The sequence below is a fragment of the Myotis davidii genome, unplaced genomic scaffold (assembly GCF_000327345.1).
Source record: "Myotis davidii unplaced genomic scaffold, ASM32734v1 scaffold512, whole genome shotgun sequence".
NCBI classification, from domain to species: Eukaryota; Metazoa; Chordata; class Mammalia; order Chiroptera; family Vespertilionidae; genus Myotis; species Myotis davidii.
In genome coordinates, this window is record NW_006284323.1 from 452,857 (window position 1) to 480,836 (window position 27,980).

The 27,980-nt window shown below is 47.4% G+C and overlaps 1 protein-coding gene across 1 annotated transcript in view; it reads right to left on the reverse strand.

Moving 5' to 3' along the window:
- DSCAM (Down syndrome cell adhesion molecule) overlaps positions 1-27,980 on the reverse strand; it is a 476,284-nt gene that overhangs the window by 40,732 nt on the left and 407,572 nt on the right. Inside the window, exons 21-27 of the mRNA XM_006754318.2 lie at positions 20,989-21,142; positions 18,507-18,624; positions 17,085-17,248; positions 15,418-15,516; positions 11,734-11,922; positions 10,063-10,353; positions 6,685-6,861 (exon numbers count right to left, since the gene is read on the reverse strand). Coding sequence (XP_006754381.2) covers positions 6,685-6,861; positions 10,063-10,353; positions 11,734-11,922; positions 15,418-15,516; positions 17,085-17,248; positions 18,507-18,624; positions 20,989-21,142 — 1,192 coding nt within the window. The remainder of the gene's footprint in view (positions 1-6,684; positions 6,862-10,062; positions 10,354-11,733; positions 11,923-15,417; positions 15,517-17,084; positions 17,249-18,506; positions 18,625-20,988; positions 21,143-27,980) is intronic.

Consider the following 27,980-nt stretch of genomic DNA (forward strand, 5'->3'; position numbering starts at 1 on the left):
TGCGGCCCACAAGCCGACACTCTATCCACTGAGCCAAACCAGTTAGGGCTGATAAACCTTTTTAGGCTAACTTAATATTGATGAAACAGACTATTTCTTTTTTGAATATCCCAAAGTCTGAGAAAGTTTCACAGAAAGAAATCTGGGGTAGGTGACAGTGAGCTGGGCTCCCCGAATTCCATCATCATTGATCTATAATTCCGGACAAGTTCCCTTCCATTCTCATGTCAGCAAAATAGGGCACAATGACGTCAGGCTTTACACATGACCTATTTGCACAGCAGTAAGAGGCGGAGACAAGACAGTGTGCAGCACAGTGCTACGGAAGAGGAAGAAGACGGGGCCCTCTGCTGATTAACACACGGTTCAATGAGTTCCTTGGAAGAGCATCCCCAGCCGGGTCAGGAGCATCCCAGCATGGCTCCCTCCATCCCCGTGTTCCTTTTGTGGGCCACGGACCATCGCCCACCGTGGGTCTGCACATGGCGTGGACGTCCCTACCAGCACGGTGGCACAGGGCACATTGCAGCCGGGAGAGGGCACAGGGAGGCTCGGGCCCTGCACTGTGCCAGCGTCGCGAGTCTGAGCTGCCTCATATCTCACACGCTCACATGTGTCTTTAAAAAACAGGACTCTCAGTCACATGATAACATTTTCATTTCTGAAGTGCTAGCTAAGGGACATGGAATGTGCCTCAACTAGACAGCCACCTGCACACACCCTGAAAAACAAAAGGTTAATGGTGGGGATGGGGGGTGTGGGGTGTGGCAGACCTTACCCTGCACTTTAGCATCTACCAATCATTCTTATTTGCAAGCTTCCTCACGGCAATCCCTGCTTTTCCATGGGATTGAGATGGGTGTCATAAAGCAGCTATTTCATAGGGGCCATATGCCTGCATTTAAGGTTTGAAAATATCGCAAAAGGACGTCCAATCATCAGCATGTCAAATGAAAGGGGATTCAAAAACAAAATAAATACCTGAAGAAGAAGACCATTGATACCTGCCACCTGAGAACACAAACACGGACAGGACAGACACCAGGCAGGACAGACCACGGCTGACGCCAGCTCTCTCGCTCCCAACAGGACACTCCCTGGTCCTCACTCACTGGTCCTTAACCCTGTGGTCACCCACTGTTCCTTTGCCTCCACTCTCTAATACAGAACCCTTGTTACTTAGCTCTGCCTAACAAGTTTGGAGATTTGAAAGGATGGTTTTGTTAAGAAATTAAGCAAAGAAAGAAAGAACAGGAGGAAGGAAGGAAGGAAGGATGGGAGGGAGGGAGGGAAGAAGGAAGAAAACACAAAACCAAGAGTTTCAGAGAACATGGCTCTGAGCCCATCAAAACCACTTTGGACATTTGTTGGCTTGGCAATGAGGTCTCCAGGCTGCACTCCCAATTTCCTCACCCACAAATGCGGAACAAAAGGAGGTTTAGAGTTGTGAGTGTGTGGAATACAGAGTTTATTCTTGTATTATTACTTATTAACCATTGTATTATTTTCTACACGAACAACTGTACACTGACTTTTGCTCCACCCTGTATTGTGTCTCCCATGCACGGAGGTCCTCGGACTGCTGTCCTACATCTTAATCCACTCAAAGTCCACCTCAGGTTTGTGGGTCCTTGGGCTCCTGAGTGCACACTCCTCCCACTTCAGATTCATCAAGTTCAGGCCAGTACAGAGAAGGAGGGTTTTCACTTCAGTTGCAGAGCAGATAACTGACATCTCAGAACTCAGAAAATGCTGGAGACACCTCATGGCCCAGCCTTACCGAAGGCTCTCTGTGGATGGCCTTCTGGACTGACCGGCTTCATAATATGAGGCCATTTCAAAACAAATTTAACAAAGGGAAGAAGGGCATTTGCCACAGAAGCATGGTCACATTTTCTATCACCCACTGACCTTTATCTGTAGCTTATCAGAAGTCTTGGAAGTAGCTTTATGGCTTGGCACGTGGTGGCTTTGCCAACGTAACCCTGCACCCTCTCGGGTAAACTCCTTCAAGGAGGAAGCTTTTAGTGATCCCAGAGTTGATTACTTGGCATGGGGATCACTTTTTTTAAAAATATATTTTATTGATTGTTTACATAGAGGAAGGGAGAGAGATAGAGAATTGGAAACATTGATGAGAGAGAAACATCGATCAGCTGCCTCCTGCACATCTCCCACTGGGGATGTGCCCGCAACCCAGGTGCATGCCCTTGACCGGAATCGAACCTGGAACCCCCCAGTCCGCAGGCCGACGCTCTATCCACTGAGCCAAACCGGTTTCGGCAAGGGATCACTTTTTTATAAGGTTAGGGCTGCTGGGATCTGTGGCCCAGCCAGTGACTCATCCTATAACCTTGCCCTTCAAAGGGTTTAGAAGTGGGAAAATCAGGGCATCATTAAAAGCAAACTGTGGCTTCTGAACTCCTGGATAAGGTTAGAGATGGGAAAAAAAATGTAGCTCTCAGACAATTTAGACGTTAGGAGGTCGCTATGCTCTAAAATTAGTAAAGTGCTCAGGAAGAGAGAATATAGGTTGGCTAAATTGCTTGAGTCCCATTTTCTTTCTTCTCTCTCGCTCTCTTTTTCTCTCTCTCTCCCTCTTTCTCTCCCCTCTTCTTTTCCCTTCCTTTTCCCCTTCCTTCCTTCCATCCTTCCTTAAAAAACATATTGTTGTATCCACCTAACTAGGTTGCTTGTCTATATTGTAAAACATACCCTGCTTGTAAACATTTAGTCATTTCTAGCAATCAAAGTCAACAGTATGAAGTTGGCCTCGTGTAGTAACTTTAACAGTGCCCATTAGTAACCCCTACAATATTTGTCTATAATCCAAATTTTCTCATTCCCATTTTTGATCCTGATTGCTGATTGCTCAGACATATTAGAAACGTCCTTATTTTGGACAATAAAAAATATTGTATGGAGCAACTCTTTCCATAGACGCTGCAAATACATTTGAACTCATTCTGACCAAGGCACAGAATCTGTGCCTTATGTGGGTCAGGTTGTAATTGGGCGATTCTGCTAGTGAACTCTGTTTAATACAGAGGCACCTAGGATATTAAACTCTGTGCCTGTAATTTCCCTCCCTGCTGTTACTTAACATTTCAGGGGCCCTGTAGGACTAACAGACAAAGGTCTTTCTGGGGCAGGGCCTGGCCTTTCAGAAAATCCTAGCCACTCTCTCCTATATGGGACACTTCTCACAGTCACGGGACCATGACCCTGTCCCTCACAGGCCTTGGTTCATGGCCACAAGTGGCCAAGGCGATAGTTCTGGGACAGAGTCTTCGTAATCTTTTCTTTCTGGGACCTAGTCAAATCTGGGGGATAAGTAGAAACGGTTAAGAGGATTTTCCTATGGGGTTTAAGAAATGTTGCATCTGGCACATGGTAGATAACAACGGTTTGTTGAATTGAATGTGTTTGAGTGCATCCGCATTAAAACTCACCCTCAGAAAGCGGATGGAACTGGGTCTGGCACTTGGCATTCTCGCTGCCCTCCTCTCAGAGCCTTGAGGTGGAGCCTTTGTTAACACGTCAAAAACGCAAGTCTGCAGAGAGATGCCTTTGTCCCGGGCAAGCAGCTGCTCCTCAGCATCCCTCATGAACGCATCCTCTCTGCCACGGCAATCACTTTCTTCCTCCTGAAACCCTGGTGCAGGCTCTGTTTTTTTCTCTGACACAAAGGAAACAACCGTTTCTGGGGAATGAAAGCCCGCACTCCCTGAGGTGAAGCATTACTTTCCTCACCAAGACCCTCTACAAACCATGGCATCCAGAACTAGAGGTGCCTGCAGTAAAAACGTCAGTTCCAGCAGATTTTCTGGACAGAGCCCTTGTAAAGCAGTAACTAACTTACAGGAATGATGAAGAATGAAGGTCAAGGGGGCACAGCCCCCCATCAGTCTAACCCAAGTGTCTCGGCAAGAGCCAGCAACAGCTCTACCGTCTTTCCTTGCTCTCGGCAAGGAAAGTGAGGCTGGGCACTGAAGACAGAAGTAGAATCTACACTAATAAAAGAGAAACATGCAAATTGGTGTCACTCCGCTATGCCCACCAGCCAATCAGAGTGACTATGCAAATTAACCCAACAAAGATGGTGGTTAATTTGCATATGCAGGCACAGAGCAAAGACTGAAGGCTCCGGCCAGAGTGAAGACTTAAGACTGAAGACTGAAGAGGCTTGGCTTCTCCCCTGCAGCCGGACCAAAGGACTGGGTCCCGGGTGCCGGAGGAAAACTGGTGCTGGCAGCCAGGGGAAGGAAGGCCTATTATGCGAATCTTACTGCAACGGGCTTCTAGTCTCTATATATAAAAGCCTAATATGCTAATTGTCCCTCTGACCATTCAAACATTAGACCAGTCGCTATGATGCACACTGACCACCAGGGGGCAGATGCTCCAACCAGTAGGTTAGCTTGCTGCTGGGGTCCGACCAATCAGGACTGGGAGAGATGGGTTTGACATGCCCTGGAGCCCTTCCGTGGTTCCTCCCTGACCCCAATTGTGCACCAGTGAGGTCCCTTGGCCTGGCCTGCATCTCTTGCAATCTGGGATCCCTCAGGGGATTTCAGAGAGCCGGTTTTGGCCCAATCCCTGCAGGCCAGGCAGAGGGACCCCACTGGTGCATGAATCAATGCACCAGGTCTCTAGTAGGAACATAAAACAGTAGCTTGGAAGGAAGGAGGAAGCGTGGGGTCAGGGGAGAGAGGCAAAGGTGAACTTGGCAGATGGCTGTAGTGTTGGGAAGGATTGCCTCAACTTTAATCCATTTGCCTTCAGCTCTTACTGTGTGTATAAAAAAATGGAATATGGGCAATTCATAGTCTTTTAAATGCAACCAGGCTGCCTGCATGCCACAAGGACAGACCCTTCTTGTCTGTCTGTTGTTGGCTCCTCAATAATAATGTCCCTAACAGTCCAGGAGACTGTTTTCTGTGAAAGAGGGTTCGCCACACATCCCTCTGGGCTTTCAGTGGTGAACACTGGAAATGAAACCCAGCCCGGCTCAGCTTTTGCTGCATTTCTCAGGATTCCGGGCAATGATGAATTTCCGTGGTGCTGTATCGTGGAGCTACTAGCTGACCTCCCCGTTTCTCCCCATTAATCACTCCTTTTCCTGTGCTATGTAGAACCTGGAGCCCCATTTTAACATTTGTGACATTTTTGGTTCTATTCCCAGCAGATGCAGTGTGTCTCCCACCTGCACTAAACCCACGGTTCCCAGGCTCTTTGGTTCCATGTCTACACATTAAACATCTGGGGCAGGGGTAGGGTCTGTGACATCACCAGGTCAGGGCGTAATGCATTACAGGGCCTGTTTCAATGAGCTTGGGGGGTGGTCGGAAGCTTCGGGCTGCAGAAGATTTAAATGGAAGGACGGTTCAGTGCACAGATGGAGTGCAGGGCACTTCAAATACTGTAACTATTGGCAGCGTGGAGACAAACTGGTAGCAACATGTGTTAGAGTCACATAGAGGGGAGAGCGGTGGGAGGCAACGACAGGCGGAAATGTCGCCGTGTCCTGCTGTCTAACGGGATGGGGGTCGATTTAAGGTTTTGCAGAGGAGTGGATGTTTTCCACATGAATCCTCAAGGTTCGGGATATCACAGATGTGGCTTTTTGAGGGGGGAGCGAGGAGCGTAATCCCAGATTTGTTCCTCAAATTCCGCTTTGAAGAATACACAGAGCCCTGTGCGATGGGATCCCCACTGCACTGACCACACACGTGAACAACTCGGAGATGCATTTGGCCGAAAGGCGGCCCATTAGACACTCTGACGATGCAAAGTGGAGGACTGGGCCGCACTTGTGCAGCACAGGTTTTGTGTCTTAAAGAACTCTTTGTCCTCACACCGCAGAGCAAGGGCAAGTGTGGGCTGTTGGCCAGGCCTGGATGCAGCCTCCGCCCAGCGCTCAGCAGAGCCAGGCGTCACAATGGTGGGGCCTGCCAGCCAGGAGCCCATCCGGCCTGGGTGCCCGTTCTCCAGGATTTGTCCTTAGTTAGAGAGAAACTCTTACTCTGCATTTCACTCAAATTCCTGATTCAGAAAAGTGTTTGTTTTCTGCCTTGTCATGCTCTACGTGTACCATCAGCCTTCAGTTTCTACTTCCTGCCTATAAAACAGTTCCCATCCTGCCCAGCTGGGGTGGCTCAGTGGTTGAGCATCAACCTAGGAATCAGGAGGTCCCAGTTCCATTCCCGGCCAGGACACAGGTCCGGGTTGTGGACTCGATCCCTAGTGGGGGCTGTGCAGAAGGCAGCCGATCCATGATTCTCTCTCATCATTGATGTTTCTATTGCTATCTCTCTGTCCCTCTCCCTTCCTCTCTGAAATCAATAAAAACATATTTTAAAAAATAGTTCTCATTTCCAGAACACATCTGACAGGTCTTCTCAGAGGAAGCTAATTGGTGCATCACTGGCCTTGCTGAAAATGAATGAAACTGGGGTTAAAAACTCATGAGAAATCCCTGTCTTTTGCCTATGCATGTCTGGGATTTAGGAGACTGACTGTCACTCCATTTCTGAGCGACTGAGCAGTAAGGTTGTGCAACTTTTCTCCCGAAGGCTCTGCAGTCTTGCTGTAGGGTTATCACAGGGCCGGGCAGGGGGGACTGGCTCAGGGGGGACCAGTCGAGTGACCGCGGGCCTGGGTGGCGGCCCAGCCCTGACTCACCTCTCAGCCGCTTCAGCCTCTGCTCCCGCCTGCGCCTCCGCACCACCAGCAGGAGCACGAACAGCAGCAGGACCCCAACCAGGATGCAGGAGATGGTCACCAACATCTTGAGCCCCGCGTTGGTCGTCAGCCCTTCTTCGCTTTGGACAACGGACTTAATGAGTGGAGGGATTGTACCTGAAAGCAGGGCCGTGATGTTAGGTGGCTGTTAATGAGGTCGGCATGGCGGAGTTTTAGGGATGACGGGTTATAACGATTGCACCATGTGACCCGAGGTGTCGGTGGTGATGGGGGGTGAGGGGAGTCTTTATCTAGGTTCTTGCTGACTGATCTACTCGCTCACGCCCTTCCTTCCGCCTGATTTGCAACTTAGTCTGCAGCACATCAGCTCGGATCGGCACCAAGGGCAAAGCGCGCTGCTTTGAAAGAGACTTCGTTTTGCAATGTCCTGCTGGCTGCAGAGAGTAGTGCACTGTCCGGGCGAGATGCTTAAAAAAGCCACATGCACTTCTTTGGCCTGCAGTGCCACCCCTAGTGCCACTGAGAGAGGCCACTTTGTAAAATGGCACATCAACGAAGGAACAATAGTCCTGGCAAGTGGACAGAAGCAGTCGGCAGGGAGACTGCACCAAACACCCCGGCTTAAAGACGCCAAGTCCCCTTCCGTTGGGTTATCCACTTGCTTTTTATCACAGGTGCAAGACCAAGTGTGCGTTAGAAACTCTCATTTTAGGTAAAAGAGCTACATTCATTTTTCAGAGGGGAGCCATCCAGGTACCCAACGCAGGCTACTTCTGGACCAGACACTTAAACAGCACCGGGACATTCAGATTATTTAGAATTATAAGGTAACACCGTCAGCTGCTTTCTATGACGAGGCCGAATACAATGGTGCAGAGATGCAAACACAGGCATCCCTTCTTTATGTAGCACCCTCCCTCCACTGTATTCTCCATGTCAAGCAGGGCCAGGAAGCCCATGGTTTAGAAAAAAGGGCAATAATACACTTTCGCCTTGAACAATCGTGACCGTTAGCTTGCACTTAGTAGGCAGGGCAGGGAGGACAGAACCCAGTTCTCTGTGATCAGGACGCATGTCCTTCCCACTTGGCAGTGTTTGGGGCTGGAAACCGAATTCTGCAAACGCTCAGAGCCCAGGGGAGAGGCACAGAAGGGATGCGGGTGAGGATGGGTCCGCAGCGTCAAGGCAAACACATGAAAGAGCAGAGGCGTTGGCGAAAGAAATGGCAGAGGAGAGAGGCAATAAAGAAATGGAAGAATCTGAAATCTGACAGGTGCAGATGTGAGGCTCATTGTTAATGGTTGTTTTTCCCAAAGTGAAGAGAATTCTTTGGGCGGATGTGACCTGAGAGATATTAAAGCTCCATGTCTACGAAACTGGTTCAGAGCAACCCGTCATCTTTCGCAAGGAAAATAGAAAAATGTACCCGTATTTCTTAGTGTAATAAAATCATTTCCGATTTCAGGAAATTAAATGCAGCTCACAGGACTTTCTCATGATTATAATCTAAGATCCTGGATAAGTGAGAGCACGGCATTTTTTATGTGTAGAAGACACACTTTTAAAATCTGCAGAGCCCTGCTCGAGTGAGAACCACAGTTTCTCATTCTGCGCGCGAGCGGTTTCTAATTAAACAACTCGCTGCAAACACATCGCCGACCGGGGCATTGACTGCTCTGGCGTCAGCACAGATTACAGAGAAGCTGCTTGTCCCTGTGATGATCGGGAGCCAATTACTGAAAGTCAGTAATCGAAAGTGAGAAATCTACTTGCTACCTACATGGGTCCCTGCTAGCAAAGGACTCAGGGAAGCCTCAGATACTATGGAAAGTGTTCATAAGTGTCGACGTCACTTATTGTGTAAACCAAGGAAGTAAACTGTGATGGGTGGGGAGCATGTGGGAAGCGCTCCTTTGCCGGTGGGATGGGGACAGCTCTGAATGATGTCGCGTGTAACCGAGGGCTGGAAAGCTAGAAGAACATCAGCCCAGCAGGACAACGGTCACTGTCCAGGAGCTGGGCAGGCTGTCCCAGGGCTGTGGGGCAGTGTGCCTGGCAGAGGTGGGCCCAGGCTGGTGCGGCCAATACCAGACAGCTGCCACCCGAGGTCCTTCCTGTATCCGTGGGCCCCAGGCCTGGAATGGTGGAGATGCAGCCATCGGCCGTCATCCGGGACAATCCAAGACAAGACGTCCAGAGGAGGGTCCCAGGCCACTTCACCTCATTCACGTCCTTGGGTAGTTTCTGAGGGTCCTCGGGTTCATGGACCTTCTTGTCTTAGGACAGGATGGCCTGTACCCCATGGAAGTTACAGAGCTTTAATGAAACAAGGTCCCAAGTGCATATAGCAGAGGAGGGAACACCCCTTAACCTGCCCTGTGGTAAGTCAAGTATTGGGGTGCTTGCTCAGGCTCAGACTTTCTAGGCTAAGTCACCCACCACCGTGGTCTGCTCTGATCCATGAAGATTGGACAGAAGGCGCTGAGGAGCTAAGCCAAACATTCTGACACATTGCAGCCGGTTTTGTCTTGCGATTAAAGCCCTAATTCAGCCCCTGAGTGGCGTCCCTGCCAGGTTGCCAGAAGCAGTGTCAACGTGCTGCTCCTGGGGCTTTCTAAAGCTCCCCAGACACAGGCCCTCAATGCCGCCACCTTCCAGCTTCACTGGGTTGGGCCCTTGTTCAAATACCAATAAACGGCCCTCGAGTAGGACTTGCAGAAATCAAGGCTAATGATACATCATTAACGATAGAGCATCACAAGATACCTCACCTGGTTTTCAAAAAGCTCATGCAAACTTCCTATGCGTGTGTGTATGTGTGTGTGTGCGCGCGTCTGTATATGTATGTGTGTGTATGCATGCACATGTATTAGCATTCTGTGACATAATTCTATTCCCATCAGTGCCTCTATTTCTGCTCAGAGACTGACACAAGCTTGTTTATCATGAAAAACTGGTTTTGCACATGCAGTTTAAGTGCTTAATGAGAGCAAACAGAAAGTTGTATGTGGATTGGGATGGGCGTGGAAGGGGTGGGAGACAACAAGAGCAATGTTAGCGCACAGTCACAGACAAGGCACAGAACCACGTGAAGAGTCCTTCACCCTGAAGAGCATCCTCCTACACCAAGACTCCCTAATGTCAGTCCCCTTGGCCCTTGGCCCTTCTTTCTGGATGACAGCCCTGGTCATGTGGGTACAATGAGCTACGGAGCCCTGGAGGGAGGGGCACTGAAGGCTAATGGAGTCTGTGGGCACGGGTCACTCTGTGCCAAGGATGAATGTCAGATGGGAAAGAGACAGTGAGCATGTGCACATGTCCCAACACACAGATAGGAGGGCTGTGGAGCCAGCTTACTGCCATCGTAGTTGAGCGTGGCGAAGTTGGCCTGCTTCTCCGCACAGCCTGCGCTGTTGCACACCCTCATCTGCAGCTCGTACCACGTGGCTTCCTGCAGGTCATACAAAATGTAGGACTTGGAGAGAGAGGTCCGCTGAGCTGTGGTCCAGACCGTGGTCCCAAAGGGTCTGTACTCGAGTGTGAAGGAGGTGATGGGGCAGCCGCCGTCATTCCAGCCAATGAGGTTCAGCCTCACGCGTGTGGTGTTGATGCTGGCAAAGAGCTCTTGCTCCTTCGAGAACTGGGGCTCTGTGGGAGGAGGCACAACGGGATCAGCTCATGGGACAGCGAATGAGAGCCGCCAAAGGCGTCATGTCCCCTTCAGGCTCCTTCCTCCACCTAGGCAGGGGCTCAGGACAAGTAGGGCTCGAAGGCCACTCCCAACTGGACCACCATGGATAGGGTCCTTATGGCTCGGTGGGCTATCTCCTATAATGACCGAGGTGTGAGAGGGAGCATTGGGTGGGTCAAGGTCATTTTCCTGTATCTTCTGGTTCCCTGAAGAACAATGCAATTTCACATATGCGTGTCCTTGAGTGGCTCCCAAGGACCTTCTGCAGTGGGCACACCTGTCTCCGGGGGTGACCTGACTCCAGAGAAGACAGGGTTGGATTTGGGAAATACCAACAGGGGTCCTTCAATATCCGGATGCTTCATGCTGGAGCCCAGAGGCCTCATGGCATTTCTGCACAAATCAGTCCCTCATCATGTGAACCCTCACCAGGTTATCTGAAACTCAGGTGCCCAAGAACATCTCTACCTGCTCGATCCTCACGCCCCTGCCATCCAGCTCACAGCACTGGTTCAAATGCAGATGCCAGGGAAACCTGCAAAGACCCCCTCTTTACCTCCTCACTTACCCTCCCCTACAGCTATGGCCTTCCCTCTTCCTGGGGCCCCAGGGCTGCAAATTTCACCGTAAGATGCAATTTCCCTTGGGGTTCATCTCCTCGAAGGTCCATGTTTCAGATTAAAACCCCCCCACCTCACATGAAAGGTTAACAATCTATCCCAGTCACTTCCCACCTGAAGAGCAGGGTCTTTGAGGAGATAGGAAAGTTACAGGCAGAGAGGGTCTAGGGCATGGGTGGGCAAACTTTTTGACTCGAGGGCCACAATGCGTTCTTAAACTGGACCGGAGGGCCGGAACAAAAGCATGGATGGAGTGTTTGTGTGAACTAATATAAATTCAAAGTAAACATCATTACATAAAAGGGTACGGTCTTTTTTTTCAATAGTTTTATTCATTTCAAACGGGCCGGATCTGGCCCGCGGGCCGTAGTTTGCCTATGGCTGGTCTAGGGTGAGAAAGGGAGAAGATCACACTAGAAGGCCAAAGGGTAAATATCATATTTCATAGACACTTTATGTTGGCACGAAAGCCCTTATTTTTCAAATGACACTTCTTTTAGCTGCAGATGAGATATTAAAAAAAAAAAAAGAACCAGAATACTCCATAAGGATGAGCCATCCCTCTCACTACTCTGTAACCCAGTCAAACCCATGTTGGGAATAACAGAGTTTACACACACAAACAAACATGCAAATATGTGATGCATTTGTGATGCCAATGTCCCCCTCCATCTGGAAAACAAAGGAACCCCAGAAATAAGAAGAAGGCATACGTACCTTTCCCTAAGGTTTTCGCTTCTATGATTTCACTTATGCGCCCCGGGCCCACTCCATTTTGCGCGGTGAGCGTGAACTTGTACCAAGTACCGCATTTCAGGTTCTCCAGGCGATAAGAACGTTCGCTTGGGCTGATGGGAAAGCTTCCCCACTGCTCACTGTTATCCTCCGAGTATTGCAATATGTAACCTTCAGAAGACAAGAAATGCATTCAAAAGAGTGTTATTTGTTTCTACCAGCAGTTGGCTTTTGTTTGCATTTTTTAAAAAATATATTCTTTTTAAAAAACATATTTTTGTTGATTTCAGAGAGGAAGGAAGAGGGAGAGATAGAAACATCAATGATGAGAAAGAATCATTGATCAGTTGCCTCCTGCAAGCCCTCTATTGGGGATCGACCCGGGCATGTGCCCTTGACTGGAATTGAACTCGGGACCCTTCAGTCCGCAGGCCGATGCTCTATCCACTGAGCCAAACTGGCTAGGGCTGATGTTTGCATTTTGACAGGAGTTCTCAGAACACTCACATCTTGGGGAGAACATTGGATCTCTTCTGGTCCCAGGAAAGTTAACCCAGGCCTGAGAAGTGCCTGGTGATGTAATGATTAGTGAGGGATTTAGGCCACACCCGGCATTACTATGGTGGCATTGTTGGGTGGTGTGGTGAGAATAAAACCACTTTTTGTCCGTTCCCTTTTAGGAGGTGGACTGGGCAGAGGGAAATGGACACTCAATCCCTAAACAGCTGCCCTTCAGAGCCCATGCGCCAGATCCTTGGGCATGAGCATGGTCTGAAGCTGAGTTGTTGTTAAGAGACCAAAGCTCTGGGAAAGGGATATATTATCAGTGGTGGTGGGGATCCTCTCTACCACCCTCTACCCATTCACAGCCACCCAGCGAATCAGCTCCGAACCCTGCAGCCCTCCCAGCATGGCGATGGGAACCTGGCTTCTCCTTGGTTTGAAAAACCCCTCTAATACGTCACATGTACTTTATGCACCTTTACTTCCGCTACAGGTAACAACAACTGGCCATTCCCGGAGCTCTAACTATGTGCGAAGCACCGTCCTCAGCCAGTTACTGACATTACCTCGTGTAACCTATGAAGTAGTGATTATGTCCTCTGAGGCAGCGGTTATCAACCTGTGGGTCGCGACCCCTTTGGCAGTCGAACAACCCTTTCTCAGGGGTTGCCTAAGACCATCCCGCATATCAGATATTTATATTACGATTCATCACAGTAGCAACATTACAGTTATGAAGTAACAACGAAAATAGTTTTATGGTTGGGTCACAACATGAGGAACTGTACTTAAAGGGCCAGAAGGTTGAGAACCACTGCTCTAAGGTCCAGAGGAACACTCTGAGGTCTAGAGAGGTTAGGTGACCATCCCAGGGTTTGATAGACTCAAACATCAATGTCAGAATCTAAAGCTCATGCTCCTTGCCCCTGTGGTCACCGAGACGTTCCTCCTTGGTATGACCTTCACCCCTGTTACCCCAACCACTTTCCTGGGGTGAACAAATCCTGTCTGCCCTGTCCCTGTCCCCTGTCTCCTAAATGGGTCTAGACTGCCTGTTGCATGGGGTCCTTATACCCATCTTGCCCGTGAACTCCATTTTACCACTGGCAAAGTGCTGCTCACTTCCACACTACGGAGCCGACTAAACCCACACTGGCAGCATCATCATTTGTCCAAACTTGTCACATGGAGATCACCATCTGACTCCTCCTCCCAAGTATGGTCAGTATCTTCCCTACTCCTTCCTCCTCGCCTTCCCTCTCACCCTCTGCAGCCTGTGTGTCCGTCCTCTCTCCCGAGCCTCATTTTTTCTTCTGTGCCCCTGATCTCCACTCCTCAAAGCTCCTTTGATAGCTGATAAATCTGGACAAATCAGGTGCCTGCTGGGTCTGTGTGCTCCTGCTCCCACCATCATATCCTGACTTCCGCTCCAGCTCTGTCCAAACCGCCTCCTTGGTGCCCTGCACATCATGGCTATTGGACTCCCCTTCTAAGCTCCTCCATCTCCACCACTTACAGGAAGCTCTTTTAACCTTTGGTGATGGGAACCCCCATGCTAATGGCGTTGGCCACCACTGTGTTTGGGGGATCCCTGGTTGCCTTTTCTTGGAAACTCTTCATTACTAAAACTAGCTTCATCTCTAAGCCCTTCCGCTGGGACACTCCTGTGCTCCCAATCCCTATACTCCCCCTCCCACACTCCACCACCTTCAGGACCAACACTTCATTTTCTTCCCTTTCTTTCATTTCATTTTAGCCGAGAGCACTAGGGCCCCTTGAACTCTTCCCCCAGTGTCCCATTTCCCCCCACAAAAAGGTTCTCTAACAGCCTAGAACCTCCGGTAGACTGTGTTTCTAAGGAGGCTGTTTTCACTCATCTTCTGACTTCCTGCTGCACCTATCCCACCAGTCACCAGTTCTTGTCGTCTGTGATCTGCTTTTCTTCCCAGCTGTCCAGTCACTTGAGGAAGTCATTGTGCTGTGATAACTGTGACCACTACAATTTGTGCTGTTTAGCTGCAGCTGGGGCCACCCTCCCACTTGGCAATGACTTTGTTCATCTATTAATGACTCTCTGTGCATTCACACGGCAGCTGTTACAAATCTTCCCCACACTCCTCAAACCCACAAATGATCCTCACCCCTAATCATCAACTATTTTTAAATAATAATCTCACCTCTTTCTTTCCTAAAAAAAGGGAAGATCCTCCCCTTCAGCCAGAGGAGTGCTAATAAATGTTTAACAACTGGCTCTTGGGGGGAAAAAGAGTCCTGTTTGATAGCATTTCTCATCTGTGTGGTGTGTAAACACCCAGCCTGGCTGCAGCCTGAGTGCAAAGCTGGGCAGGGATGCGGCACCCAGCTCGTGCGCTGGAAGGGGCTGGGAGCAGGGGCTTCAGCGCCCACTGGCTTCACCCTAAAATGCCCTGTATTTCCAGTTGACTTCTCACCCTTCCTCCCTTTTCACAGAGAATATCCTCTGCCTTTGGGAATCTGAGCCTTCCATCTCTCCCGCCCCGTCCTCTCTGGTCAGTCCTCACTCTGTGCACCTGCAGCCTCTTCAGCTGGAATGTCTTCCTTTCCTTGGCCTACAACTTGCTCAGAATGATGCTTTCCAAACTCCACTAATGCTAGAATTACCACACTGTCTCATTCCATCATTACAAACCTCCTTTGTTCCATTCTACAATGCACTCATTGCAAAAGCTCTGGACAAATCAACCATTTTCTATCTAAACTCTAAGTTCTCCAACATTTATTCCTGTACAAGAACAGTAACTGTGGTTACTTGAATGAATGATTGAGTACATGAATGAATGAATGATATTGTGTTGACAACACGGGGAAGAAATGGTATGCGGAATCTCAGTGGGGAGGTTAGCACATGTGTTTTTGCTTTCTATTCTGCATTTGTTACTCTTTCACTCAGACAGGAGACAGACACAACGATGGTTTTGCGAATGGGATTCTGTGGGTGAACGATGCATTTCAACAAATACCATCACAGTAGATGTGGTTTCTCATGGAGGAAATGGAAGAATTCATCAGAGGATGTATTTTGGGGAGGAATAAACATAGGATTATTGGATGAGGGTGTGTCACTTTACAGCCTGTGGACAATGACAATTAATCAATGACTGTGGACAGCCTATTCCTTTTTACCTCTGATCGAGCTGCCCCCGTTGTCCCCTGGGAGCCAGGACAGGGTGATGGAGGAAGATGTGGTTTTGGACACTGTAAGCCGAGGCTGATCGGGTGGCACTAGACGGGAAACAGTTGTTAGAAAACAAGAATTAGTTTCTCACATCTTTAATCTTCCCGAACAGTCATTTACCAAGTCATGTCTATCAGCCATTCATTAAAGGAGTGTTCAAGGTTGCCAAAATATGCAATTCACTTCTGTCAAGATGTCTATTTAGTTGATATCCTGGGCTAAAGAGATAGAGCAGAGTGAATCTATTATTTAAAGGAAACTCAACGACATTTCTACTTGGATTTATATCTAACTCATTTCCTCACCGATTCCTCGAATTTCTGAGTTGCTCATCACTAATTGAAATCTTCTTTAAAGTTACTAAGGAGACATGCAGTATTTTACCCTGTATTTCAACCATGATTCAAGTGAGAAAGATTAAGTGGCATCCACTTAGCTGTTCTCTCCTCAGTGATGGGAAAGAGGGAGGACAAGAATGGCTTGTGGAGAAAGAACTACAAAATTTTCCACTTTTTGTAGCTACTCCCCCAAGACACAACACACACACACACACACACACACACACGCGTGCGCTGCGCTCCGAAAATCCAAGGTGTGCTATTGAGCAGCAGCACCTGAATTACAATGCTCGTAACAGGGTTTGAAGACTACATACGTCTAACCAATGGGCTTTGATCTTATTTTGGATTAGCTCTGAGGATAATAACGCCAGAGAAATTCAGAATCAGGTTATCCAAATTATAGTGACAGCTTCCCATAAAATGTCCTTCTCTTTACTTCTGAGGGCAACCAGATATATGAACCCAAAGGCATGAAAAATAAACCCATCTCTTTCAAGTCACAACATAGTGTCTATCTTCTAAAATGTCCTGGAGTTCTCCTGACTTAAAGTTAAAATTTCAGGTCAATTTTGCATTAGTTTTTAAAATTATACTTCTTCTCCCCTTCCCTTCTGCTGAGGACAATATCGATTTTATTTTATTTTTACTTGCCATGATTACTAATGTGACAATACTTAAATCTGAAGATTTCTTTACCAATAAAAATCAGGTGCATTCACACAGGAACCCCGTCAATGGCCATTCGGGATTTTACACTTGATTTTAATTTACAATCTTAAGTTTGTTGTGTACTTTTATGTATGCTAAGAAAAACTCCACATCTTTTATTAAATACACAATTAAATATTACAGCAATATAGAATTTAGTGTCCTTTTAACATATTGCATATAAGAATTGAGTTAATCAGCAGACATCAAGGGCCTCAGTTCAGACTTGCTTTTTGTGTTTTCTGTGTTACACTTATACATATGCAGAGTGAACCATGCGATTCGCGGAAGTGATGGAGAAGGGCTTTGTCAGCGATGCTCACATGAAGGAATATGAGACCAGCTCTCTATCTGCAAAAATGGAACGAGTGTGACCTCTGGAATCATGAATGCTTCCTATTTGCTTTGTGTCATTGTATTTTCCAGAATGAACACATGTACTTTTTGCAACACGAAAACAGCAAGGAGCTTTTTCTCAAGGTTGATTTTTAAATGTGCTCCACTTGCCTCTGCCTACAGGCATGCATACGACAAATATCATTACAGAGAGCCCCACCGTCCTGTACCTTGAACTTGTAAGTTTAAAATGATCTCGTCGGAGCCCCAGTTGTTATTGGCGATGCAGCTGTAGTAGCCGGAATCCTCCGCCTTCACCGTGCGGATGACGAAGCTCCCGTTGCTGAACACGCTCCTCCGCCCATCAATCGTCACCAGGCTGGGCGTCCCGTTACTGCCTCACAGGAAGAAAAAGGCACAGATTAAAGAAATTACAATCCAGGTTAGCTGAGGTTGGGGAAGAGCATAAAGACTCTCTTTGAAGCAAGCAATGCGTTTGGATTCATAAGAACTAAACTATGATTCTATCATGAGAACAATCAGCTGAGTTGTGTTCTTTGTAAACAATGCTATGCTGACGTGAGTCCCTGTCCCGGGCCTGGATTCACACATGTCCCTGCCTGCTGTGTCCTCCACCACGTAGACACCTGTGACTGCCTCTTCCTGGGGATTCCTTCTGTGGGGACAAGTGCCATTTGACCAAGTCATACTATGAACAACTGGATTTTGGGATCTCTTCTAGATTGACTTAAAGTTACAGTTGTTCATGATTTTTGCATTAAAATGGACAGTGGTATGTCAAGGGGGTGACAAGTTGACCCTAGCATGAAGAGAGTTCCCTCGTCATCATTCCCAAGGCCACAGTGGCGACTGTCCAGCCGTGTGGGGTCACCTCAGGGAGAATGCCATCTGACCTTGGGAGCTTACATCCTTCCTTTGGATGAACTGACTTTAAAAGAGATGAGAAAAGTGGTCGCTGGGCCAAGACCATTATTTCAATAGTTGATGTCTTTTGAGTGCTTTTATTTGAAAATAGGTACTCTTCTGAATCCATTTTATATCAAATCTTTACGCTCTCTAGTGAATTCTCAATCCTTTAAGTCCTATTTTTTTCCTTTGAATAGAGATGAAACACTTTAGAAAGTTACATGGACACAATACATCCCACCCACTTTCCCCCCCATCTTCACTGCTATTATTTTAGTAATTACTTTTGGGAATGAAACCAGATTTTACATTAGCAAAGTCCTTATTTCTTACAGTCTCTTCTCAGAGCGTTTGAGTTAGGGCTAGTGGGCCCATTATCTCGGAAGGCGAAGAGATAAGTGCTAAGTCTTACATACCCTTGGGCACATTCATCTCAGTTATATGAGAAATTTACATGAGAAGATACAGAAAACGTCCACAGAGGATACTGGGTTGGTTAAACTATTTTCCTTATAATCCTTCTTTTGTGAACTTAAAGGCTCTGAATTTAGGGAGGATTTACATAGTCGATCAGTTCCTTTCAGTGCTGGAGCCCAGGTCCCTCCCCACCCTCTCCCCTCTATCTGGGAAGAGTGGGCAGGTTTCGCAGCTCTCACTGGGCCCAACTCAGTATCTCTTGCGCAATGTCTTAGCTCCGCTGAAGGCCACATTGAGTTACTGGTTACCTGTCTTTCATCCACTTCACCGCAGGCGCGGGGTCCCCCACAGCTTTGCACGGTAAGGCGATGTCCTTCATCCACGGGGTCGTGACCGTGCCGCTGAAGGTCAGGATTCGTGCAGGAGCTGCACACCAAACAGAGAAGCCCGGTTAATGTGCAGACCCCCCACACAGAGGTCAAGATGACTTTCCCCAACACAGCAGCACCCCAGCAAGGGGCCTGCAGCCCTGCCCGTGAGCATCCCTGTCCACGCCAGTCTCTGGCACCTGGGTTTGAAGACGGCATTGTCACTGGGAGAACATACAAACAGCCGAAAATCCCCACGGTGGCATTTTCCCCTTCTATTGACTAAACATGAGGAGCCCACATTAATTATTTGGGGCTTCATAAGCCCAGTAGCTCCATCCCAGGCTGTGTTTTCTATGAGTCCAATTATTTTTCAAAACACTTTATTAAACAATTCATCTCAACACCCAAACTGCACATTAAAAGATACTTTTAATATCAGAGAGAGCAGGCAATACAAAGCATAAAGCTCTGAGGGACGGGAAGAAGTAAAACTGGAACAACTCCTATCGATCAATGTTCCGGCCTTTCCTGATGTTATTATATCCACTTGATCTTCAGCACATGACACTGACACGTTAAGGACAATGCGCATTTTCAGAGGGGCCTCCCTTGAAGAACAACCCTTTGCTCAGGACAGTGATGATGAGGCTCCAACAGGGTGTCATTCCCAAGTGGCAGGAGGGCCCAGGGGTAGAGAGGAAAACCCGGGGTAGACCTGTGGCAGCAGAGGCCTCCTTGCAGACAGGAGGGCAGCACAGACAGGTTCCTGTGCCACCTTCTTGCACGAGACACAAAAGTTAAAAGAGGCACCAAGATACCCGCCTTCTAGAGGCAAAGCTAGTGTCCATCCCTTGCTGTCCCCGGGACACTGCTTTCTGGAATGCTCCCTCCAGAAGCTCAGCCCGGCCACATCTGGCCCATGACATCCTTGCTCCAGCCTCCATGCTCTCTCTTTCTCTACCTACACGGCTGGAGATGAAGGACCCCGGGACTTCAAATCCTGCGATGGAAGAAGCCTGGATCCCCGAGTCACCACATGGAATGAGCCACCAGGAGAGCCACCTGTCCAGAAATACCTGCGCTGGGCTGACTGTGTTTTTATGCTGAGCCTCTGAAACTCCCGGGATGCCGATTCCACAGCCAGGCACCCCTGTATCCCCGACATCGTGCCAACATGCAATGGGCACTCCAAATCATTGACCCAATTACCAAATGGTATTTCATCTCCCCAGACAAGTCCTACTCCTCTGGAAGTGGCCAGTTGCCAGTTGTGACTCCTCTGAGCATGTCACATCCTCCTGCATCAGCCAGGCCAGTTCTGGCTATGTCTGGAGATGTAACATTGGACACACGAAGTAGGGAAGAGGTAAAGCTATTGCCACTCCTATGTCCATGTTGCAGTTCCTTTTTTACCCCACAGAGCAGTCCTTATGCCCAGGGATAACCAATGTCTTCTAAACGTTAGGCCAGCTGGATAGCATGACCAAAGAGTACAACTGACCAAAAAATCCACTAATTACTTTTCTTACCAACTTTTCTATCTGCCTTCAGAATGCGACACCACTGTTCCTTCCCCTCGCTACATTATGCTGCCTCGTTCTCAGCTCTCTGTTATGAGTACAAGAGCTTGTCGAGGTAACACTGGATCTTGGCAGGTTTATTTCTCCTGCAGGCACCTCTAACCTTATTAGTAACAAATTGCCAATGTGATATATTCAAGAGTCAGGGGGCACCTGCTGCTGGCCTGGGGTTGCGATGTAAATAGCTTTACTCATGAGGAGTGGTAATGTGGGGGGACCCCAAACCCCGGGTGGCAGCAATGACGAGGGGAAAATAAGAATATCCTGTGCCTCTATGTACGTGCCTTTGAGAACCAGTATAACACCTCAGGGTAAAGATCAGCATATTCACTTACAGGAACTTTTGTTTGGTGACTCCAACTTCCCACTGCTACGCAAGGTCTTTGTTTATAGCATTCTATTAATGGGAGAAGAGTACGCGATTTTCTTATGTTTGTAAGGTTCCAAGTTCTATAGGCCAAATAGAGACCTTTCCGTTTAAGAAGTGTGGTACCTGGTTTTGAGGCAAGTAGAACTTCCTTGGGAGGCTGTTCTGTGGGGATTTTCACCACACAAAAGGGTGAGTGTGTTCCCCTTTTTCTAATTCTCCTGAAGGCACCCTGAGCTGTAAAGCCACTCACCCTTAGTGCTGTGCTCACCTCTAGGAGGATTCTTTTCTGATTTCCCCAAAGCCCAGTGCCAGCCACCAGCAACACTATTTCTCGGGCTGAAATGTGGTAACATGTGATATTCTGGTTTACTTGATGTTTAGGGCATTGGAAGCTTTAGTTCAGGTAGAACGGAGACTTTAAAACCAGCCCAATCACAATGGCCAACGAGGTCTTACTACGGTGGCACACCTTTCGCTAACGGCTCTACCGTGATGATTTCACTGCTGTTGCCTCTGCCGGCTGAGGTCACCGCCACCACCCAGACGCTGTACTGCCGGTTCCGGCTCAGGTTCGGGATTCTGTAGGAAAATGAGTCGGGAGAGGCTTCGAACTCGCTGATCACCTGTGACAGGAGACACAAATGTTCCCACATTCAAGAAGGCAAAAGGCACAAACAAATATCCCCAAAGAATGGCTATTCACATGTTAATTATCATCAGAGTCAAAACCCTCCTCTAATCCTCCAAAGGTTTGCTATGTATATGGCTATGTCTCACTGTGTCTAGAGAGGGATGCTCATGGGCATGAGGCGCCTCCGGGGGAGGTGTGCACTGCACATGACCTCAGGCTTATGTTAAACAGCGTCACTTATTGATAAATGGTGCATAATTCAACCATCGTGGACACATTCAAGCAGTGGCCACATTTAAGAGAAAAAGCTAAATGGGGAAAAAAATTAATGGGAAGCTCACTCCGGACAGTAACGCATCTGTCTGATTAAATCTTTCTCCTTAATGCTCAGTGCAGAATGCTTGTTCCATGAAAGAGGGCCGAAGCAGGTAGCTTCCTTATGAAATGTTTCCTCAGTACTTTAGTACGAGCTATGAAACCATGGAGTATATTTACAATTCATTAACTGTCTTTTTATTGGATACCAAGTTTTCCCACACAACGATCTAATCGCGTTTAAATTGACTTGCTAATTTCTACATGCATTTCAATATGTGACAGTCCTTTCCAAATACTGGGAATGTTCAATGAGAAGAGATCGATTTTATTTCCAGATTTCTCCTGACACTTCAGTGAGGCGGATGCATCAAAGACTGTGAAGCCTTAAATGAGCGTGGAGGGGTAGAGAGAAACAAAGCAGAACTTGACTCTCTAGGGCCACAACAGAAAGAACTGCAGGGTATAGACAACGGTTCTTAGGGGTAGAATCAAAGAAGGTAGGAGACATGTGTGAGGAGGGGAGAAAGACACTTTTTTCAATATTTAAATACCTAAATATTTAATTTTTTTCTAGGAGATCTTTAACTCTCTAGGCTCATCATCTTTAGAGTTGACAGGGATATTAGCCATTCTAGAAGAATTCACTGTGCCCAAACTGTGAGTTAATCTAGAATGTGTGAATATGATTGGGCTACACTTTTGTTTTAAGGGAAGATGTAAGTGTTAGGTCAGGAACCATGGAAATCCAGAAGCAGCCAACGTTAAGAAAGCTTTGGTGCCAGGCATATGACTTTCCATAGCCATGGTTCTTGATGGGGAATTCTACCCCATTGCTCATTTTTAAAAATATATATGTGTTTTATTAATTTTTTACAGAGAGGAAGGGAGAGGGAGAAGGACAGAAAGTTAGAAACATCAATGAGAGGGAAACATCGATTCGGCTGCCTCCTGCAGACACCCTACTGGGTATGTGCCTGCAACATGTCCTTGACCGGAATCGAACCTGGGACCCTTTAGTCCGCAGGCCGATGCTCTATCCACTGAGCCAAACCGGTTAGGGCCATGGCTCATTTTTAACTCAGCTCTCTGCCTGCCACAAGGAAGGAAACAGGGCATCTGTGGACGGGGGTTGCCAATTAGCCTGTGCCTATCACACATTCCTGTTAGCCACTTGAGACAAAGTCTGTTCTTCCGCATCTAAAAAGTATTTAAACATGCCAATTTGATCAGCATCTGGAGTCAACCTAGCATTTATTAATTAACCACTCTCAATGCACAAGGCTCTCAGTGGTAGCTACGTTATTTATTTCTTGGCCCATCAGAGATTGTGGAGTAAGGTGAGCAGATTTTTCACTAGAGCTGAAGTCACATGACAGAATCAACCCATAGCACTCTTGAGGGAAGACTTGGGCATTCTGTTTGAAATACCCACTTAAAATATAACATATTTCTACAGTCTTTCTACTGAGCTATGACTCATACTGTGCTTACAGAGGTCAAGCTCATGGTTTTCATCGTTCGGTATCATGCCAACAGTTCCCCATTGGAAGTGAGGGCACCCGTGGCTGATGACCGATGGCCAGGGCACAGGACACCTGTCCAGCCATATACACGGTCTGTCCTGCAGATCTCTGCCTTGGGTGGTGGTAAGAAAACTTATGCAAAAGCTCTTAGTCATAGTCAAAGCTCATACACAGTTGCTGAACTGGAAAGCATACGCATTTATTGAGCTCAATTCCAGTGTGTACACTGTAAGGCAAGTTCCCGTCCCAAGGGAGCAGGAAATAGTCATGGCTGGCAGATGGAGGATTCATTAAAATGAGGCAAGGGAGGGTTCTGACACATTTCTGCTAAAATCTGGAAAGAAAACCCTTTGAATTCCCTTTGCAAGAGCATTCCTGTCGTAGTTGAGGACAGGATTAATATTGGCAACATGCCTAGGAAAATAAATGGAAACTTCATGAATTTGATTTAAAAAATATGTCTAGTTTTTATTAATAAGCCTTCTGACACGTTTGCCTCCCTAAAGTGGTACCCAGAGTGGCAAGTGCAGCTGATGGTGTGAACGTAGCAATACCCACACAGGACAGCTCACACTCGTGTTCGGCCTGTCTGGGTCTTCGCTTCAGGCCTGGGGGTGGAGGCATGGATTTCTAAGGAACCTGACAGCGTCCTCCTCAACAGGATGGGAAGGTGGCCGGAAGGTCCGTGCGCTTCAGTGTCACCCCATGAAAACCTGGGAACAGCGTCTCCCAGACCTGCCTTCACTCCAGAATTATTCTGCCTCGTGGTTTTGGTGTAATCTTTCTCCTTTTGTGTCCAAACCAGAACAATAAGATAAAAGTAGCCACCGTGAGGGACTGCAATGGCTCTTTAATAGTTTCTGTAAACCTGGATGTTTCCCCAGTAATTGCTGCGTTCATTTCTGAATCCCTCACACGACTGAGCTCAGCGGATGAACTTGTAAAGCCTGTGGCCCCTGTCATCCCTCCATCAGGTGCCCTGTCTGCCCTTTGCTTGTGTCTCTTAGGACCTGATGTTTGTTTCACTTTGGAACTTGGTCTTGCGTGCTCCTCCTACCGCCCTGCTGGACAGAGTCCAGGCTCCCTGAGGGTGGTCCTGCCTCACCCTCCCTCCCCGCAACCCCAGGGCCAGAGCCTCGCAGAGTGCGACCCGCTGACTGCCAAGTGGAGGGAATGTCTGTTGTATTCAGTGACTTTAATAATGACCTAGAAATTATTTGAATGCAATAAAAAAGGGGTAGCGAGCAGGCTGCTCAGATCAAATTATTCAGTGTGTCTGATGGATATTAAAAAATTCCACTTAAAAATGCAATTAACGTTTTAATAAAAAAACTAATTCTGTCAAAGAACTATGGTGCTTTAAAAAGTTCTACATCAAATGATTAACATGTGGTTAAAACAAAACAAAACTGGAATGCTCTGATTTTGTAGACAGAATGTTCACCACAGTGATTTTTTTAAAAACTTCCCCCAAAGCAGAATAAACAAAATGGGTAGCTCTTTCCACCACTGGGAAATGGCACTTGCAAAACATACGAAATCTTTCTTTTTAGTGGCAGAGGCACGGTCTGGCTTACATTAAGAACAGGAAGTTACCTGGGTCAGTTTAAGATTTGTTCTGTTTGAAAAATTCTTGTGTATAATACATTTTGATTGGATTTATTTTCATTTGCTTTCACTATTTTCATCTCTTAAAGCCGATAATAGTACAGCGCAAAGACCTTCCTAAAGGGATAGGTAGGTGTCCAGCACCTACAGAAAAAGCAGTCTATTAAAAATGTGTTTTATCCGAGTCAATTTGGGTGGCTTCCTCTGTACTTCACTGAGATCCCTGTAGTTGCTATGTTACATATCACTATTGGCTACGTTTAAAAAAGCCTTCCAAACATCACATATTTCACCCGTTGGCCTTCCAAAATAAAAATCACTGTCATACTAATTGCAACTGAATTAAAGTTGATATCCAGAAAAGGAGGGAAAGAAACGCGTCTCCTCATGCTATGGTTGAGGTCAAGGGCATTGTCCAACTAGCCAGATGGATGTCCCAGGAGCCTCATATTCTCTGGCTCTTCCCACAAAATCCCCTCCGTCTACTACAGTCTTGCCTCATCCTTTCTCTGTTGTCATTCCCACGGCCACGGCCACGCACATGATCTATCTGTAAACACGCTTTATTAATTTAACTTGATTGCTATCGCCTATTCAATATACTCTGCCAAAAGACGTAGCTTATCATCATATAACTTCTCCCATGGAATAAAGAAATCAGTATTGGAAAAAAATAGCTGTTTTCATTGTCTCAATAGGAAAATATTTGAAGCCGAATTGTTTCCCTCAGTGGTCCCACATGTCTGTGTCAGGTGAAATGGAAAAGGTGTTTTCAGAGCTGGAATCTTTCCACGCGGGGTGACCCACTAGGCGTTTCCTCTGTGGCTCCAGGGGGACAGGAGCAGTGATGGGGGTGCGCGTGCAGATGATACACACTGGCCGACGGGTCTGAGCGCGTGCCGTCGCAAAGCCAGGAGGCTTATTGGCAATTTATCTGCAAAATTGGGCAGGCTGTCTTGTGAGACAGGGCTTCAAATGAGATTTCAGGGCTCATTTCTCTTTTCTTTTGCCCCATAAAGTACAAAATTGGGCTCGGGATTTTAAAGGCCAGGGTTTCTCTTAACCTGAGAGTATATGTCACCTGCGTTTGGAGCAATTATAGCTCCTGGCCAGTTTTCTTTGATGCCCAGTGAATCTGAATGACCACGACAACAATAAAAAAGAAAATGAAAGTACAGATCCCACAGAAAGATCGAGCAGTTATCAGCCGGTTCATTGAGAATGAGGTGAAGGGGGAAGAAAGACCATCGTTAGAGGACTGGGTTAGAAAAGACAAGCAATTTCCCCCACTCCCTCAAGGAATCAAAGACTAATAAATAGATGTAAACTACACCATGAAAAATTTAAAGAATATCTAGAACCATTTCCATTAGAATTGGCCATGAAATACTGAGGTCATTTCCCAGGAGACTTCAGGAATAGCGTTCTAACGAGATTTATAAACCAGAGTTGGTCGGCATAGGTCTGGGGTGCTCGGAAGTAGCTTTCTCTCCAGGAAACGTGTCTAGGTTTATTCCCAGCGGTAGGAGGACACGCTCAGATGCCGAGTGCTGGGGTGAGATCTAGCTGATCACCGGGGCAGAGAGAGCTAGCGCATGCCTGCCACTCAGAGGGACTCGACAAAGCTCTGATGAGCAAGTGACTAGTTTTGCACATGCGTAAACGAGGCATGATGGCTTCCGTAGGCCAGCTTGGGGCATCTCCCTACCTTCTAGCTTTGTCATGACAGAAAAGAGAGACCCACCATGGGGTCATTTAGAATGACAGAAGAAGGGTTTCCATGTTGGTGATCTGAGCACAGACATTTTTAGCTAACTCCCTGTGAAAGAGAAAGCATCCCGGATATGATCACACATGTCCCCGCCTTATTAAGCAGAAATTTCATTATACAATGTAATCGCCATTGGATGACTCACAGTCACGCCCTGAACATTTTAGTTCAATGCAAAAACATTCGCTGAACATCCACTATTTCAGCACAACACCAGGTTTCCAAAGGCTTAATGATGACTGACAGTGGTTCTGCACTTCAGAAACAAGCCTCCAAAGGCGTCCAACTCTGCCCCCTCCTAACAATGATGCAGGAGATACGGTCACGCCAAAGGAAGGGTGAGCATCAGTGCCGGGAATCCTGGAGGTGAAGGGGAGCTGGCTGCCCAGGGAGGTGGGAGGCTGTGGGGTGAAGAGCTGGGCCTCTGAGCCCAGACACCTGTGGATGGTGGACGCCGCCTCTGCCTTGCTAAGCTGCGTGCTTCTGGCCAGACTGCGCGTCTCCCACCGCTACAGGGAAGACATTGCTAACAAGCGCTCCTGCATCAGTACCATCAGGATTAACCAATGGGAAGCTGTGGTTTTAAAAAAATGTGGGTCACAGAAGCAATTTAGTAGGTCATGGTGATCACTCACAAAAGAAAATAAAAAAATCCAGTGGAACAGAAAGTATCCAAGTGCATCACGCACAGTAAGGTAAGTTTTGTTTACGAAGCTTTGTTGTGTGTGTGTGTGTGTGCTGGCTTGTGACTATAAAATTTATTCCCTACTGTGCCTCGTGACTAAACAAGATCAGGAACCATAGGCATAAAGTATTTATCACATAGTGACTAAAGTATGGCAAGGATTCAAAAATGGTGGAATAATTTATACAGGATTTAAGCTGAGCCTTAAGAATAAGCATTTTTACATGGGAGAATGAAAGGGAAAAGGCAAGGAGCACCCAAAACATACATAGACACACACACACACACACACACACACACTCACACACACTCACAGACACACACTTTGACAAACACAAACACACACACACACACACACGAGACATGGTATTGGATGGGGAAGCTCAGTAGAATATACGGCTGGGCAGGAGTTGGAGGACTGTGGAAATCTATGCAGGTTCAGATTGGAGATTTTGAACATATTTTTAGCTAAAATGGGGAGATCAAGCAATGTGCACAAGGGAGCAACGTGATCAGATCGAGAACTTGAAAGAGTAACCCTGACAGTGATGTGGACGGTGGGCTGGGCTCCTGACTTAGTTTGGGTCCCCGGTGAGGACTTGAACCAAGGTAGTGGTGGTGGGAGTGAAAGGAGGGAGAGGACTGAAAAGGATTTTCTAACCACTACGCTGTGTACCTGAAGCTAATCTAGAATAATAAAAGCATAATATGCTAATTAGACTGGACAGCCAAACGACCTTCTAGACGTCATTCCGGATGTCCTTCTAGACAAATCCGCTGTGGTGGGGGCCAAGGCAGAGGTGGTTAGGGACAATCAGGCAGGCGGGCGAGCAGTTAGGGGCAATCAGGCAGGCAGGTGAGTGGTTAGGGGCGATCAGGCAGGCAGGCAGGCAAGTGGTTAGGATCCAGTGGTCCTGGATTGCCA